At 42.6% G+C, this 15,995-nt stretch overlaps 1 protein-coding gene across 1 annotated transcript in view; it reads left to right on the forward strand.

Moving 5' to 3' along the window:
• Positions 1 to 15,995, forward strand: part of LOC115114524 (PH domain leucine-rich repeat protein phosphatase 1-like) — an 82,592-nt gene that overhangs the window by 62,802 nt on the left and 3,795 nt on the right. The window contains exons 4-14 of the mRNA XM_029642829.2: positions 42 to 190; positions 2,424 to 2,570; positions 5,271 to 5,498; positions 6,816 to 7,018; positions 7,297 to 7,357; positions 10,481 to 10,576; positions 14,432 to 14,587; positions 14,882 to 15,082; positions 15,220 to 15,382; positions 15,501 to 15,631; positions 15,755 to 15,868. Of these exons, the coding sequence (XP_029498689.1) occupies positions 42 to 190; positions 2,424 to 2,570; positions 5,271 to 5,498; positions 6,816 to 7,018; positions 7,297 to 7,357; positions 10,481 to 10,576; positions 14,432 to 14,587; positions 14,882 to 15,082; positions 15,220 to 15,382; positions 15,501 to 15,631; positions 15,755 to 15,868 (1,649 nt within the window). The remainder of the gene's footprint in view (positions 1 to 41; positions 191 to 2,423; positions 2,571 to 5,270; positions 5,499 to 6,815; positions 7,019 to 7,296; positions 7,358 to 10,480; positions 10,577 to 14,431; positions 14,588 to 14,881; positions 15,083 to 15,219; positions 15,383 to 15,500; positions 15,632 to 15,754; positions 15,869 to 15,995) is intronic.

The following is a 15,995-nucleotide window of genomic DNA, read 5'->3' on the forward strand; positions in this document are numbered from 1 at the left end:
CAGGTTTCCCTTTCTTTCCATCCCCTCCCCCGGTGAGTCAGATGGTGTCCCAGAGGATCAACTCTGTGGACTTGTCCTGCTGCAGTCTGGAGCAGCTGCCTCCCAACCTCTTCTACAGCCAGGACCTCACCCACCTCAACCTCAAACACAACTTCCTCCCCACAGACCACCGTCTACACCAGCTACAGAGGTAGGTGGTACCATCCAGGGGAAAGGTCTGGGCTGGAATTATATGAGATGAGTTTTATGGCCTGGTACTAGGCTTGGCCTGGTAAGGTTGCACTGCCTTGACGGATCTGGGTATAGCATGGTTTGGCTGGGCCACAATAAGGTAGGGCTGAAGCTAGACTGTGCTCGACTAGACTGGACTAGCCTAAATTGGAGTGGAATTGTCAGAATAGTGCTGGGCTTAAGATGAATGAATAAGGTAGTGTCAGTCAGTTGGTTTAGGACAAGGCCTAGTAGAGCTGGGCAGGGTAAGGCTGGCCTGAGCTGGGTTGGTCAGGACAGGGCCTAGTTGGGTTGGTTTGTCTACTAGAGTAGCCCAGACCTGTCTGCCTCTGCAGGGAGGCTTTTAATATGGCCTGCCTCCCTCCTTCACTCTCCCTCTCAGTACTCCTCAGAGGGCACCATCTGGCCCCAGATGAACCTAACATAGCAGGTGTAAAAGAAACGCCTGAAAGTAGATCCCCCACATACTGGTCTTGACCTGAAGAAAAAAATGTCTGAGAAGGTCCTGCACTGTCCAACCAATCCAGTAAATGTGAAGGAGGAGTTCAAATGGAGTGTCGCCTTGTTAACGTCCAAAAGCCCGTGTCACGTCCAGGCTCTCTTTCCATCCATCTTTCCATCCCTGAATACCGGAACAGACTCAGCAGTGGCTAGCCCCAGATTAAAGCATACAGCCAAGACGTACTGGACAGTGTGTGTGTGTGTGTGTGTGTGTGTGTGTGCTCGCACACCAGTCACAGCCCATTTTAGGATACTAGCCAGAAAATGATTTGCCATTTAACTGCACGTGCGTGTCCTTGTACTCTGAGAGAAGAGCAGAGTGGGGAATTGTATGTGTGTGAGAGAGTAGATTGGGTTGTGTGTGTGTGAGGTTGGTTGAAGGCTGCAGAACTGGGGCCTGGAGAATCCTGAAACAGTGGGTTCCTGTTTGATCATTGCAGATTAGAGTAGTGTGTGAATTTGCCCTTCCGACTCTGAATACACATTTGCTCTCTTCATTTGACCAGCTTCTCACAGCAGGAAAATAATCTTTCAGCAACAGGAAATGTGAAATATTATGTGGATAATAACTCATGGACATTTTTGTAGGGGTTGATACATTTTTTTGTTAGGGCAAATCAAGTCTGACAATTAAGTGGAAATTAGAAACTTTAGAAGCCTTTAATATACTACAAGTTTACATTTCCTGTTACAACAACAGACTGATCAAATAATGAGAGAACATCTGTATGTGCCAGGACCGACAGGTTCAAGATGAAATGAGGCTCTGGCATGGCATATAATGATTTGCCGTTTCATATTCTGGGGATAATTACCATTTTAAAAGACAGACATGACAGATGAAAAGCTGCTAGTTTGGTGCCTAAAAGATGTGGTTGTTTATGTATGAGAGTTTAATTGCTACAGAGCATCCCTGCTGGTCAGACACAGACAGTTTTGTACTAATGAGTATGGTATATACAATAGTGGAGAGCGAGAGGAATGGTAGTAATGGAAAAAGATGGTGTGAGATGATGACTACACAGGTAGTCTTTTCTCTCTCTCTCTCTCCCTCTCTGTCCCAGCCTCCTGGCCTCCCTCACTTAGCTGGAATTAAATTGCCATGCAAATCAGTACCCCTGTCATCTAGCTTCCCTTTCCCTCCTAACAAATGATGAAGGGTGTGCCTGCCTGCCTGCCTGCGAGCGTGTGTGTGCGTGCCTGCCTGCGAGTGTGTGTGCACGTGTGTGCGTGCCTGCCTGCGAGCATGTGGGTGTATTTGTGTGTGTGTGTGTGTGTGTGTGTGTGTGTGTGTGTGTGCAATTGAATGCATTACCAGACTAAAAGGCAGCAGACTTGTCTGTGAGGTTATCAGCTTTGATGCTAACATGGCAAACGGCCCATGTGGGGTGGGTTATATATCCTCCCGTCCCCTAGGGATGACTTGACTGAAGGTCACTGATCTACTATAGGACATTAAGCCAAATGCCACTTGCCTCTGATGTTGCTACTGACAACAAGCTCTGCTTGTTCTCAACATGACAATGTGAAGGTTTCCACTATGATGTGCTGAAGGTTCTGTTTCTATTTCCTTTTCAACTGTTGAGTCAGACCGCTGACATGGAGTCAGACCGCTGACTTCTTTCTCTCTACCCACATCTCTTTTCGCTCTCATCTCACCACCACCCCTCTCTTCTATATCTCTCTGACAGGTTCTCTCGTTTGCGGAGCCTCAACCTGTCTAATAACCAGCTGGGTCAGTTCCCCATGGCCATCTGTGACATCTCCACCCTCACCGAGGTCAACCTCAGCTGTAACTACCTGACCAATGTGGACCAAGCTGTGGGATCCATGACCAAGTAAGATTCCAGAAGTGTCTAGGGGTCAGGGGGCATATACAGAGACACAGGCTCCTTCCCATGGCACCCTATTTACCATAGTGTGTGATGCTTCAGACCAGAGCCTGAGTTAACTTCATGGGGTGATATTTGGGACACATATACAAGGGGTCAGAGGGAATATACATAGATGTCGAGGTAATGTCACCCTTAACCACAGTTCTAGGATCAGATGACCTCACCCCTAACCTCCTAAAGAAGAAGACATATTTGACCCTGTATCAGTGGTTAGGGTCAGTTTCCATCTACTCCAGACACTGTCAGGAGGCTCTCTGAAATGTTATGAATATATGAAATACAATAAATATTTAAGAGGTTATTGTCTGATGATCTGACAGGGGAAAATGGATAGTAGTTCAGAGTGGGGCATTAATCTAGGACAGGAGAGAGAGACTGTGATAAGGTGATGCGTGCTTCCTCTCAGCAGCAGCATAGCTGAGCACCTCTCCTCTCATATGATGGAAGGATCTGGAAAACAGCCTATGGTTTCCCCAATAAGCCCTCTCGGCCTCAATGCTAATGCTGCCACCTACTGGCTGTAGCGAGGTTGACCTTCGTATCAGAATGTGGTGAAGAACGGTGTTCAAAAGGGACTTAACAGTTTAATGAAGCTCTTTTGATTTGTACTTGATCACCATGCATTGGACAGGGATTCCTGAAAGAACAAGAGAAATGTCAGACAAATCTGAACTGATTTGTACTCGGGGCTCTAAAAGTGCGACCATTTTGGTTGTATATAATCCTATATATTTTGCTGTGCTGCCTGATGTTTTGGGAGCACCCGTGCGAGAAAACATTTTACCCATATAATAATTGTTGTAATGGTTAGGCTTCGCTGAACCGTTGTTCCAGAGTGCCATAGAGGCAATGTGTTACTGTGAAGGCTGCACCATTACCAAAAAGAAAAGTTTGTTTCTAGCGCAAACATTTCAAAAGATATGACCCATATTACCAGCGCAATGTTTTACATTCATAAACCATGTTGCGGGCCGTTCTAAAACTGCTCCTGGGCATTATTTGACACCTTGTTCAGTCATGTTACTTCTTTAGCTTCTTTAGTTAATTAACAACCTGGTTACATTACCAGTACATCCAAACATGTGGGGCACAGAAATAAAAAGTGATAGCAAAGACAGAACAGTATGGAGATGGGCAGAAACTGCTTCTTCAATAGAAATTCCCAGTAACGCTTGTAGGCGATGTCATGGCGACATTGGCTAGCTAAGCTCATGCGCAGAAAAACGCAATCGGGTCTAATTGTCATATGGCTGACCCCATTTACACGTTGATTTTGTCCATCCACACCAGACGTCATCAGGACACGCAGGTTGAAGTTGAAATATCAAAACGAACTCTGAACCAACTATATTCATTTGGAGACAGGTCGAAACACATATGAACCATTCATAGACATGTAGCTAGCTTGCTGTTGCCAGCTAATTTGACCTGGAATATAAACATTGGGTTGTTATTTTACTTAACATGCACAAGGTCCTTTTTTTGTGGATCTTGGTTGATTTTTAATTTATTTTTTACACATTTTGAATCACAAAATTGTGTGTTCTCTCAAATTAGGGATTTCAGTAACAGATAGTTTCAGTCAGAAATGTATGTAATTATGTTGCAGCTTCAGCAACACGGACAGTGTGACGGTGCTGTTATGTGGTGGTCGCTGCAGCATGGAGGAGAGAGGCAACCCGTGCTAGTAACAGTCAATCGCTGTCATTTTTTTAAAACACAGCGCAGCAAGTCTGAGCGCGGCCCAAGCACAATCAAATCAATTGCGGTCGGACTCCCTCAAGTAATTTGTGTCTTAATTATTTCATCATACAGTGCGCTTAAAGCATCAGACAAGCTCAGTGCATGTACTTGATTTGATTGAAACACATTGGATGTGTCTATATGGGAAATACGCGTGTGAACAATCAGCACCACTCGGATATAACGTTTCTGAAATGGCACGTGCGTCCCCTTAATTCAGTGCATTTGCAACAACCTAACCATTATGAAACTTATATTCGATCAAATAAGGTTCATGTAGAAAATTAGAGATTACATGTTTTGTTGCCCAAATTCGACACTCATCATCCAACATACCAAAATTGTGCACTTTGTGGACTTATTTTCATGAATAGATTTTGGGCAGAGTAAACCCTCTGTCATAGGAAATTAATGAATGACAGATCTCTTGGATATTGTCACTCACAAACTTGACTTTCTTAAAGAGGCGGTGTTCAATTTTCAATGTAATGCATCAATATATAAATAGTGCTTGTACACGATGTAGAAACCTAATATTCCACCAATGAATTTTGTAACTTCAATGACAGGTTTTTGTATAAAAATGTCTTTACAGGGTTACATATATGATACTAGGGTACAATGTGTACTTCCAAAGTAGCTTTAATTCATACAGTATAAGCCTAATAGAGGCTATATGCAATCAAATAAAACATGTATTATTATTTTCTGGTGCTCCGTAAATGTTTTGTTGTGCTCCTAACTTTTTAAAGCTGGGGGCACCCGCGCCCTCTCTGAACTATATAACGCTTATTCTATGTGCAGAGTCATTCTGATGCATTAAAGTTTTTCACATGAAGTTAAAGTGCTATCTACTCACACCATGCTCTCCCTTCTGTCTCTCTCTCTCCCTCCCTTCAGTCTGCAGACGTTTCTCCTGGACGGTAACTGTCTGAGTGAGTTACCCAGTGAGCTGGGCTCTCTCCAGAGACTGGGCTACCTGGGCCTGTCCTTCAACCAGTTTACCCACGTGCCCCAGGTGCTGGAGCGGCTGACCTCCATGGAGAGACTGTGTATGGCTGGAAACAGCCTGGACACACTGGTGCTGCAGAGCTTCAGACTGCTCCGGTTCAAACATGTCGACCTACGGTATGCGGCTAGGTAGATAGACAGGCAAGCAGGCAGAGACACTCTTGCACTCTTTATTCAGATCCTATCTCCAGTCACAGTGTATCTTCATAACATGCAGATAACAGGCTTTGCACCCAGCCCAAACCATCTGGTGTCCCACTTTCTTCCCATTGCATGTACAGAAATGGCAGATGCATGGAGACTTGGTCACAAGATGAACACCAAGCGTCTTGTGATCTGATCACAATGTATACCTAGCCGGAATCACGTCTAAACACCTGGAGGGAAACATTTCATCTCACTGATTTTGGTCACAATATAATCACACAATGCTTATAATCCCATCCATGTGTAGACACGTTTGACTGGAGTTACAGCATCTCTCTATTGCACAACTCAAACTGAGAGGAAGCTATACTGTTTGAGTCGAAAACCAGACAAACAGACAGTCACTATGAAACAGAACCAGGCTAAACAGACAATCGGTATGGGACAGAACCAGACTAAACGGGCAAAGACACAGAGGTCAAGGTACATGTTGCCTTTAACCACAGATCTAGGATCAGATGATCTCACAGAATCAGGCTAAACAAACAGTCAGTATGGAACAGAACCACCCTAAACAGACAATTAGCTGGGAAAAGAACCAGGCTAAACAGAGTCAGTTCGGAAAGTCTCGTAATTATTACTAGAGCGGTGTTCTCCCTCCTGCTTGGCAAAGAGCAGGCCTTGAGTGACTTAACATTATTTGTCTAGTTAATACATCACTCCTCACAGTGTTAGGAGATAATGTGTATTTTCTCTAGATCATGTTCTCAAGCTCAGGACCAAAGATCACACATGAGTGTAGATAGAGATGATGATGGTGAGATGTGGTCTGTTCTGTTCTTTTTGTCGGTGGGTGCAGCTTTTTCCAGTCTTGTACAAAAAAACGTAGAAATGTGCCAAGTGTCAGGTCAGTTAATGAGTAACCCTGATGGTGAATACACACTGATAGGGCCGTTGAGGTCAGACCTTAAACCTGAAGTATAGGAGAGGACCTCACTACCTTTGTTAAGTCACACATCCTATATGAAATATCAGACCATCTATTGAAGATTGATTCAATATACTTCATGTGTTAATTTCAATAAAACTCAGGTGTCAATCACAAAATGACAACCGGTCATCAAAGTTGATTTCAAATCGAATTCCCTTCAGTTGACAACTCGATCAAGTATCCATCCATACAGACATTGATTTTGATCTGACGTCTGTGTCCGGAGGGTTAATTATGCTACGGACCATACTGCCTACTGTACAGTTATGTGAGAGCTCTGACCTCTGTGCCATCAGGCTAAATAAGATCCGGGTGGTGGTTCCAGACGAGCCAGACCTGCTGAGACACGTGACCCAGCTGGATGTGCGTGACAACGGGCTGGAGGAGCTGGATGCCTCCCTGTTTCCCCACCTGGAGGTCCTCCACTGTGAGAGGAACCACATTGTCACCCTCAAGGCCAAGGGCTCTATGCTCAAGGCTGTCTACGCACAGAACAACGGTGAGTCCCCAGTTAGAGTCCATCTATGCCTGCTGTACTTGTAATAGTGTAGGTTGAAGTTGCCCCTAGACACTGATCTTGGGTCAGTTTAGCATTTTCCACACCAACAATTACGGTTAGGATTGGGGGAGTTGAAACTGATCCTAGATATGTAAATAGCCTGTGTCATTCTCAATCTCCGTCACTGCATTTCTCTGTCACTACCTAGCTACAGTATCTGGTTCCATTTGTCATGTCACACATGCTGGTGGTTTAGTGCTCTTGTTTGTCTTCTACAGATCTACAGGAGCTAGATGTCAGTCCAGTGCCATCCAACCTCACCTACATGGACATCTCCAGGTGAGGTCAATGCCCTCATATAAACACACTCAACATTGCTGAAAATACACAAACTCTCTTAAAACCTCCTCTGGATAGGACCCTTCATCTCAGTTTCCGCCTAAAATGACATACCCAAATCTAACTGCATGTAGCTCTGGACCTGAAGCAAGGATATGCATATTCTTGATACTATTCGAAAGGAAACACTTTGACGTTTGTGGAGACGTGACATTAATGTAACACAATAGATCTGGTAAAAACAAAGTGTTTTCTATTTTTCTATTTGTTGCCTCATCTCTGAAATGCGAAGGAAAGGCCATACATTGAGATAGGAAGGATACTTTAGAAGTTGCCCACAACATACATTCAAGAATGAGAGAGCTACATAATATTTAGTATGAAGTCTCTCAGGTGTCCCTCACGAGTTTGCCCAAATTGGTCAATTGATACATTTTCTAGTACATAGCTGTAGAGAACTTTAAAAAATGCTACCACTAGAACTCAAGTTTACTATTACTTATTTTATTGAACCTTTATTTTAACAGGGGGTGAGCCCGGCATTAAATACTTCTACGGATGAGCCCTGCATCAAATACACAACACATATCTAAAAACATATACAGTTGAAGTCAGACGTTTACATACATTTAATCGGTTTTTCACAATTCCTGACATTTAATCCTAGTAAAAAATTCCCTGTCTTAGGTCAGTTAGGATCACCACCTTATTTTAAAGAATGGGAAATGTCAGAATAATACTAGAGAGAATGATTTATTTCAGCTTTTATTTCTTTTATCACATTCCCAGTGGGTCAGAAGTTTACATACACTCAATTAGTATTTGGTATCATTGCCTTTAAATTGTTTAACTTGTGTCAAACATTTTGGGTAGCCTTCCACAAGCTCCCTACAATAAGTTGGGTGAATTTTGTCCCATTCCTCCTGACAGAGCTGGTGTAACTGAGTCAGGTTTGTAGGCCTCCTTGCTCGCACACGCATTTTCAGTTCTCCCCACAAATGTTCTATAGGATTGAGGTCAGGGCTTTGTAATGGCCACTCCAATACCTTGACTTTGTTGTCCTTAAACCATTTTGCCACAACTTCGGAAGTATGCTTGGGATCATTGTCCATTTGGCAGACCCATTTGCTACCAAGCTTTAACTTCCTGACTGATGTCTTGATGTTGCTTCAATATATCCACATAATTGTTCTTCCTCATGGTGCCATCTATTTTGTGAAGTGCACTAGTCCCTCCTGCAGCAAAGCACCCTCACAACTTGATGCTGCCACCCCCGTGCTTCATGGTTGGGATGGTGTTCTTTGGCTTGCAAGCCTCCCCCTTTTTCCTCCAAACATAACGATGGTCATTATGGCCAAACAGTTCTATTTTTGTTTCAACAGACCAGAGGACATTTCTCCAAAAAGTACCATCTTTGTCCCCATGTGCAGTTGCAAACCGTAGTCTGGCTTTTTTATGTTGGTTTTGGAGCAGTGGCTTCCTCCTTGCTGAGCAGCCTTTCAGGTTATGTCGATATAGGACTCGTTTTACTGTGGATATAGATACTTTTGTACCTGTTAACTCCAGCATCTTCACAAGGTCCGTTGCTGTTCTGGGATTGATTTACACTTTTCGCACCAAAGTACGTTCATCTCTAAGAGACAGAACGCATCTTCTTCCTGAGTGGAATGATGGCTGCGTGGTCCCATGGTGTTTATACTTGCGTACTATTGTTTGTAGAGATGAACGTGGTACCTTCAAGCATTTGGAAATTGAACCAGACTTGTGGAGGTCTAAAAAAAATTCTGAGGTCTTGGCTGATTTCTTTTGATTTTCCCATGATGTCAAGCAAAGAGGCACTGAGTTTGAAGGTAGGCCTTGAAATACATCCACAGGTACACCTCCAATTGACTCAAATGATGTCAATTAGCCTATCAGAAGCTTCTAAAGCCATGACATCATTTTCGGGAATGTTCCAAGCTGTTTAAAGGCACAGTCAATTTAGTGTATGTAATCTTCTGACCCACTGGAATTGTGATTAACTGAAATAATCTGTTTGTAAACAATTGGTTGAAAAATGACTTGCCAAAACTATAATTTGTTAACAAGAAATTTGTGGAGTGGTTGAAATGTGTATGTGTATATATATATATATATATATATATATATATATATATATGCAACCATTTGAACAACTGCATTAGCATGAGAAGCAAAAACGTATTTTACTATCTAAAAGTGGATATTTTCCTTCCAAAACCACTTGTGGAAGAGAACGAACCGCTGCGTAACTTAAACTACCTGTTTGATTTCACCCTTAGAATGAACACTGTTGTGCACAGCTCTAGCATGATGGCTGTTTGTCATAGAAAGGGTGTTCACATACTGCTGGAATGTCCAGCTCATTGGCTATCTAGATAGCTATGTTTCAAAATGATAGGTGGACATTGGACCAAGACACTGTCAATCAAGTGACCACCGCTAGTCTCATTGGTACGTAATGATGGCTGACCTTCATGGGCTAATTGACGTGTTGTGTAGCCAATATGTAATGTAGAATGATGAAACACGTTTGTTTGCCTTCTAGAGTGTCTGAGGATTGCACTGAAACTGAATTTGACCAGGTTAAACAATGTTTTTCCGATTAGAGTTCATAAGTTGTTTTGTTGAAAGAGTTGAAATTCATGCAAAACACTGCATACAACATGGATCGTGTTAGGATATAAAAAATATATTTTATCAAACAAAACTATCCTATATTTTATATCTGCGACCCTCAGGGTGACAAATCAGAGCAAGAATACTGAATGTAAGTACCTTATTTACCGTCAGAGGTGAATTTATTAAACCAGTTGCCTTGGTAAAAGTGTTTTGTTGTTGTGCACTATCCTCAAACAATAGCATGGCCTTTTTTTCACTGTAATAACTACTGTAAATTGGAAACTGCAGTTAGATTAGCAATCATTTAACCTTTCTGATGATATAAGACATGTTTATGTCCCTGAAAGTTGACTGTTGTTTACAACACCATTCTAGTCACATATCGCATATGGAGCAGCAACTGTAAGAGGTTAAACCCAACATTCTCACAGTCTCCTCAAACCTGACCCCTCTCTCTCTCTCGCACCCTCTCTCTTTCTGTAGGAATCGTATGGAGGCTGTCCCAGAGTGGCTGTGTGAGATAAAGAAATTAGAAGTTCTGGACCTCAGCCACAACCTTGTTACTGAGCTCCCAGCACGGTCGGTCTCTCTATCACTCTCTCCCATTATATCTCTCTTTCACTCACATTCTCTCTCACAGCATAGTCAGTTTCTCTCCATGTTCCCTGCTCCCAATGTCTCACTACTGTCAAATCTATCTTTCTATTCTCCCAATGGCTCTTTCTCAATTATCTTAAACAGCTTGTCTGCTTCCATTCATAATCACTAATGTCAAAGCACTGGCTGGGTATTCCACCATGTTGATTCAACCTCTCATGTCCTGCCAGATCAGTGATCATGGAGGGAAGGACACAAGGAAAGGAAACAAGGATGCTCGTTCAAACTGTTCAGACACAGCCAGTGGTCTCATTGACTCCTCCAGCCACATAGCATTGTGTATAGAACAATGAAAGTAAATGGAATATTGCATATCTGTGTGCCCTGCTCATGGACAGTACTGTCCCTCACCAAGCACAATAGATCAACCTGATAGTCCCAACCATCCCATTCTCTCTAACTCTCTTTTTCTATCCCCCCCTCCCCACATTGTGAGAAAAACATCTTAGTGCCCTCCCTCTTGACAGAGGAGAACATTTTTTCACATTTTAGAGTTAATTTTATGCAATTCTGCACATTTTGCCATGGGGTATATAGAAAATGTTGTAGTTTAATCAACGTTTTCTGCAATTCTATATATTTTACCATGGGGTAGAGAGAAGATTTAGCAATTTTATAACTAATTTCATGTAATTCGCTAGCTTATTTCCTGCAATTTTGCCATAGGGTGGAGAGAAATGTTTGCAGTTTTCTGACTGAGATTGACTAACAAAATCAATGGGGGCCCCCCCCGGACGGTAATTCAACCATGACAACAAGTTTAGATAGCTGACCTCTAGTATAGCAATGTAAAAACTGCTGCTGCACAACCAAATTTAGATATTGTACTATTCTATCTCGCAACAGTAAGTTGAAAACCCCGACTGAGTTCCCCAAAAATTTCAAATGTACAAATAAATATTTTTTTTGGGGGGGGGGGGGTTGAAAATAAATATTTCGAGGGCCATTTACTGGGGAGGGCTGGTCCAACTGGAGGTGCCCCCCACCCAACATTTAAAATAGTTTCAAATGACTCTCCCCTTGTACTGTTAAAAAAATCAAATAAATGTGCACACCCTTCCCCCTCATATAATGAATTGAAAATGATGTTTACGACGACAAGTAACAACTGTAGCAGCTCTGCGTTTATAAATGTGGATATTGACTTTGCCACTTCAGCTTTTGTGGCGCCGTCGATGCTGTGCGGGGCTACGGGCCAGAAGCTTGAGGTTTTGCCTGTTTAATCCATTTTAGAATAAGCCTGTAACATAACAAAATGTGGGAAAAGGGTCTGAATACTTTCCGAATGCTCTGTACACTACGATCAGAGCCTGCTGCAGAGAATGATCATTTTTATTAGGGCGGCGAATAGCCAGGGACCTCACGGTACAATATTATCACGATACCTAGGTGCCGATATAATACAGTATGTATTGCTATTCTCATGGTTCTATATGTATTGCGATTCGATACCGGGATTTTATTGCGATTTGCTACAGAGGGTCAAGAAAATGAGTTCAGCCATGGAAATGAATGTGCTGAAAACACATGGGCTCCCTATTTAAAGAAGATGGAGAACAGGCTACAGTATGAAGGAGTTTTGGTGCAGGTAAAGGCAACTAGCGCCAAAATAATATTGCGATATTGTCAATACTATATATTGTCAAAAATAATATCCAGATACGTAACTGTAGCAATTTCTTCCCCATCACAAATTTTTCTGCTATATTTATAATTATATTAAAAGGTTCATTTTCCAACAACAGGCATCTGTGCCAATGGACCATAACCAATAAGCAAAGCATACCAACTTTGGCTGCTTCAACATCATGGTATGTGTTTTCAACACCACAATCTGCAAAAGTTTGGATGCTTAATTATATTTGGGACGAATGTACGCAGGTAGCCTACAGGAGACTTTTTAAGTGGCCTAATCAGCTTCAAAGATTGTGACTGGTTGTGTTTATGCCACACATGAAATGTAATACATTTTCAAAGTGAAATGACAAATATTTTGACAATATTGAAGCGTTACGGGTTCTACAGTAGGTGCACCAGGGATAGCCGCTCGGATTGGAGAGGAGGCAGAGCACGTTAAAGGACAAAATCCACCGAAAAAATCATTCCTATTAGTTAGTGTTATTTAACACTATGTGAGAACAATATTTTTTGTGAACAAATGTTTCATTTTGTCGTTATAATAAGGTTGGTAGCAACATGTGAAAATCATTGTCAATCTGTTGCAGCTCAAGTTGACTATAAAACCCACAATGCAATGCTCTCGCTAGGTAGCGAGCTAGCTAGCAAACGTATCTACACACAATAATACCAAAGTCAATATCAGCATGTCACTAATTAGCTGTAAAATCTCCTAAACAAACTGCAATTCCAATTTAGGAGTCTACAATCTCATTGTTCAACCTGCAGATCGATGTGCCTCACAGAGTGGAGTCTGACATTCACAACAGCAACATGCAATGCACCCTGGACTGAAGAGGCAGACAAATATGAGAAATGTGTCATACCCTCTGTTAAATCGCTCATTTCTCGGGGTAGGAAAATCGCTAAAATATAATCAATGGCTCATTCGAGAGAAGACGACGTCTTCAAAATCTGACATGTATGATAGACGTTTTTGTGATCTAAAAGTCGTGTTCGATATTCACTTCCAGTTTAGTGAGAGCGACTTTATCTCAATGCTACGTGGTACCAGCCAAATGTCTTTCTGCTTGAATGGTAATATCTCAAATACACATGGAAGCATGAATTGACCCAGAGAATCAATATAACATTGCTCAGAGATGCACCAAAAACAATATAACATTCAAAATGGGTGAATCTTTACTTTAAGCTTTCCTGAATAACTGGGCCTGCTGGGAGCGTATGTGGCCAGATTATTATAGGACGATTTAGGAAAATAATGATGCAACAGCACATTTCTCAGTATCAGAAGTGAAAACACAGCCAGACTGACCTTCTACACTGCCTTTCGAGACCATTATAAACTGTTGAGAGTAGACTAACAACTGATCCAAATTAAAATCACAGGGCTTTTGCCCCGTTATTCAAATAACATATTCACTGCCGTTTACAGCCTAGAGGAGAATTCTGTACTTGCTTGATAACAATAATGCAATTATTCATTGCAATGTGTTCTAGGCAAGTCTAGGTAAGATAATTGTATCGTCCCTAAACAAGATAAATAGGGAAGCTGTTTGAGCTGCGTGTCTCATGTCTTCACTGTTCTTTCATGCGCAATGACGCACCTGGTCTCTACACTTATATTGAACATTTGTGCAGCTTTGTAGGATTGCAAGTTAGCATATTGCAGATCTGGACAAACGATCCACCTACCACTATTGTCACTATGAAAGGTGGATAGAGGGCAGGATAGACAGTTAGACTGGTAGACTATTGTCCTGTGGTATAGTTAGTATGTGGAGAAGTGCAGTGCATAATGGAACCTCCAAAACACCTTGATATAGGGGAGGTGCATGCAAGCAGATGAGGACATTTGTCTACAAAGGAAGAAATTATATAGTAAAACCTGCAAATTTGTGAATGTGAACCTAGGAAATAAAAGCACTACCCTCCCCTGTTATTTCACCTTTCCTGTTCTTAACTTTTTTTATTAATGCAGATGGCAGAAAGGAGAAGAGGAAGCCACTTTTAGGCTATTGAGATGCAGCTCTTGTTTCTCTCCCTGTCTGACTCTGACTATTGAGATGCAGCCCATTGTTACAGTGACACTGTTACTGATTGTGATACTGATGTCTCTCCACTCCCCCCTACTGGCAGGTTGCTGTGTAGCAGCAGTCTGAGGAAGCTGAGTGCAGGACACAACCACCTGCAGAAGCTGCCTGAGAGAGTAGAGCGCCCACTACTGGAGGTGTTAGACGTACAACACAACCAGCTAGCAGAGCTGCCCTGCAACCTCTTCCTCAAATCTGACAGGTAAAACAATATTATAGACATACACTGTGTACAAAACATTAGGAACACCTTCCTAATATTGAGTTGCACTCCCTTTTGCCATCAGAACAGCCTCAAATAGTCAATTAGTCAGGGCATGCTGGTATTGATGAGATAAAATATGACCTTTGTTTGTTTCAATGGAGCAAGATGACAAGAGGTCAATTATTACCCAGTTATTGACTAAACATGTTAATACTAACTGACAATTTATTACACCGGCAGAATATGTGTAATGGTTGAAATACTGACACCTGGGCTCACTTCCTGTTTCAGTTTGCGGTGCCTGAATGCCTCGGCCAATAAGCTCGAGCACCTGCCTCCCTCCAGCCTATCAGAGGAGAACAACAGCATCCTCCAGGAACTGTACCTCACCAACAACCGACTGACTGATAAGTGTGTTTCCTTACTGACGGGACACACACACCTCCGAGTACTACACATGGCCTACAACTATCTGCACACCTTCCCTGCCAGGTGAGTGGATAGATGTAGGCTACATACTGTATACACACACACATAAAATAACTTTTACTCTCATTTTTCTTTTTCTAGCACACTTACAATATACTGTCTCTTCTAGGTACATATTCACTGATTTTCCTCCTCTGTAGTAAAATGGCAAAGTTGGAGGAGCTGGAGGAGGTGGACCTGAGTGGGAACAGGCTCAAGACGGTGCCCACCACCATCATGAACTGCAGACGCATGCACACACTCATCGCCCACTCCAACACCATAGAAGTCTTCCCTGAGGTCATGCAGCTTATGGAGATGAAGGTAGGACAGTCAGGCAGGCAGGCAGGACGTGCGCACGCGTGTGTGTGAATGCATGTATATTCATGTGTGAGGATGGTTGTATATTTCTGTGTGTTTTAACCCTCTCCTCTCTCCACAGTGTGTAGATCTGAGCTGTAATGAGCTGAGTGAGATCAGCCTGCCTGAGATCCTGCCTCCTAAACTCCAGGAGCTGGACCTGAGTGGCAACCCTCGCCTCAACCTGGACCACAAAACCCTGGAACAACTCAAGTAAGTCTTCTATTAGTGTAGACAAATTGTGAGTAAAGATGAATTTAATTATTTTGTTTGCCTGTGTACCTGTTCCTGCACTGTGATCTTTTTATTAAGTGTCCTCTCTCCTCCTTGTTGCAGTAACATCCGCTGTTTCCGCATCGACCCGCCCCCGACCTTCTCAACCAATGAGGCGTCAGGTGGGCCGGCTGTGTGGAGTCATGGTTACACAGAAGCCTCGGGTGTCAAGAACAAGTGAGTAACATACACATGATACATACACATCATGTGTGAACCATATGGGTCACCATGGGAGAGCTTTCATATGTGAAAAACAAGCATGGTTACCATGGCGACTAAGAGGAACGCGTCAGTCGGTGAG

Source organism: Oncorhynchus nerka, linkage group LG9b (genome assembly GCF_034236695.1).
Source record: "Oncorhynchus nerka isolate Pitt River linkage group LG9b, Oner_Uvic_2.0, whole genome shotgun sequence".
Taxonomy (NCBI): Eukaryota; Metazoa; Chordata; class Actinopteri; order Salmoniformes; family Salmonidae; genus Oncorhynchus; species Oncorhynchus nerka.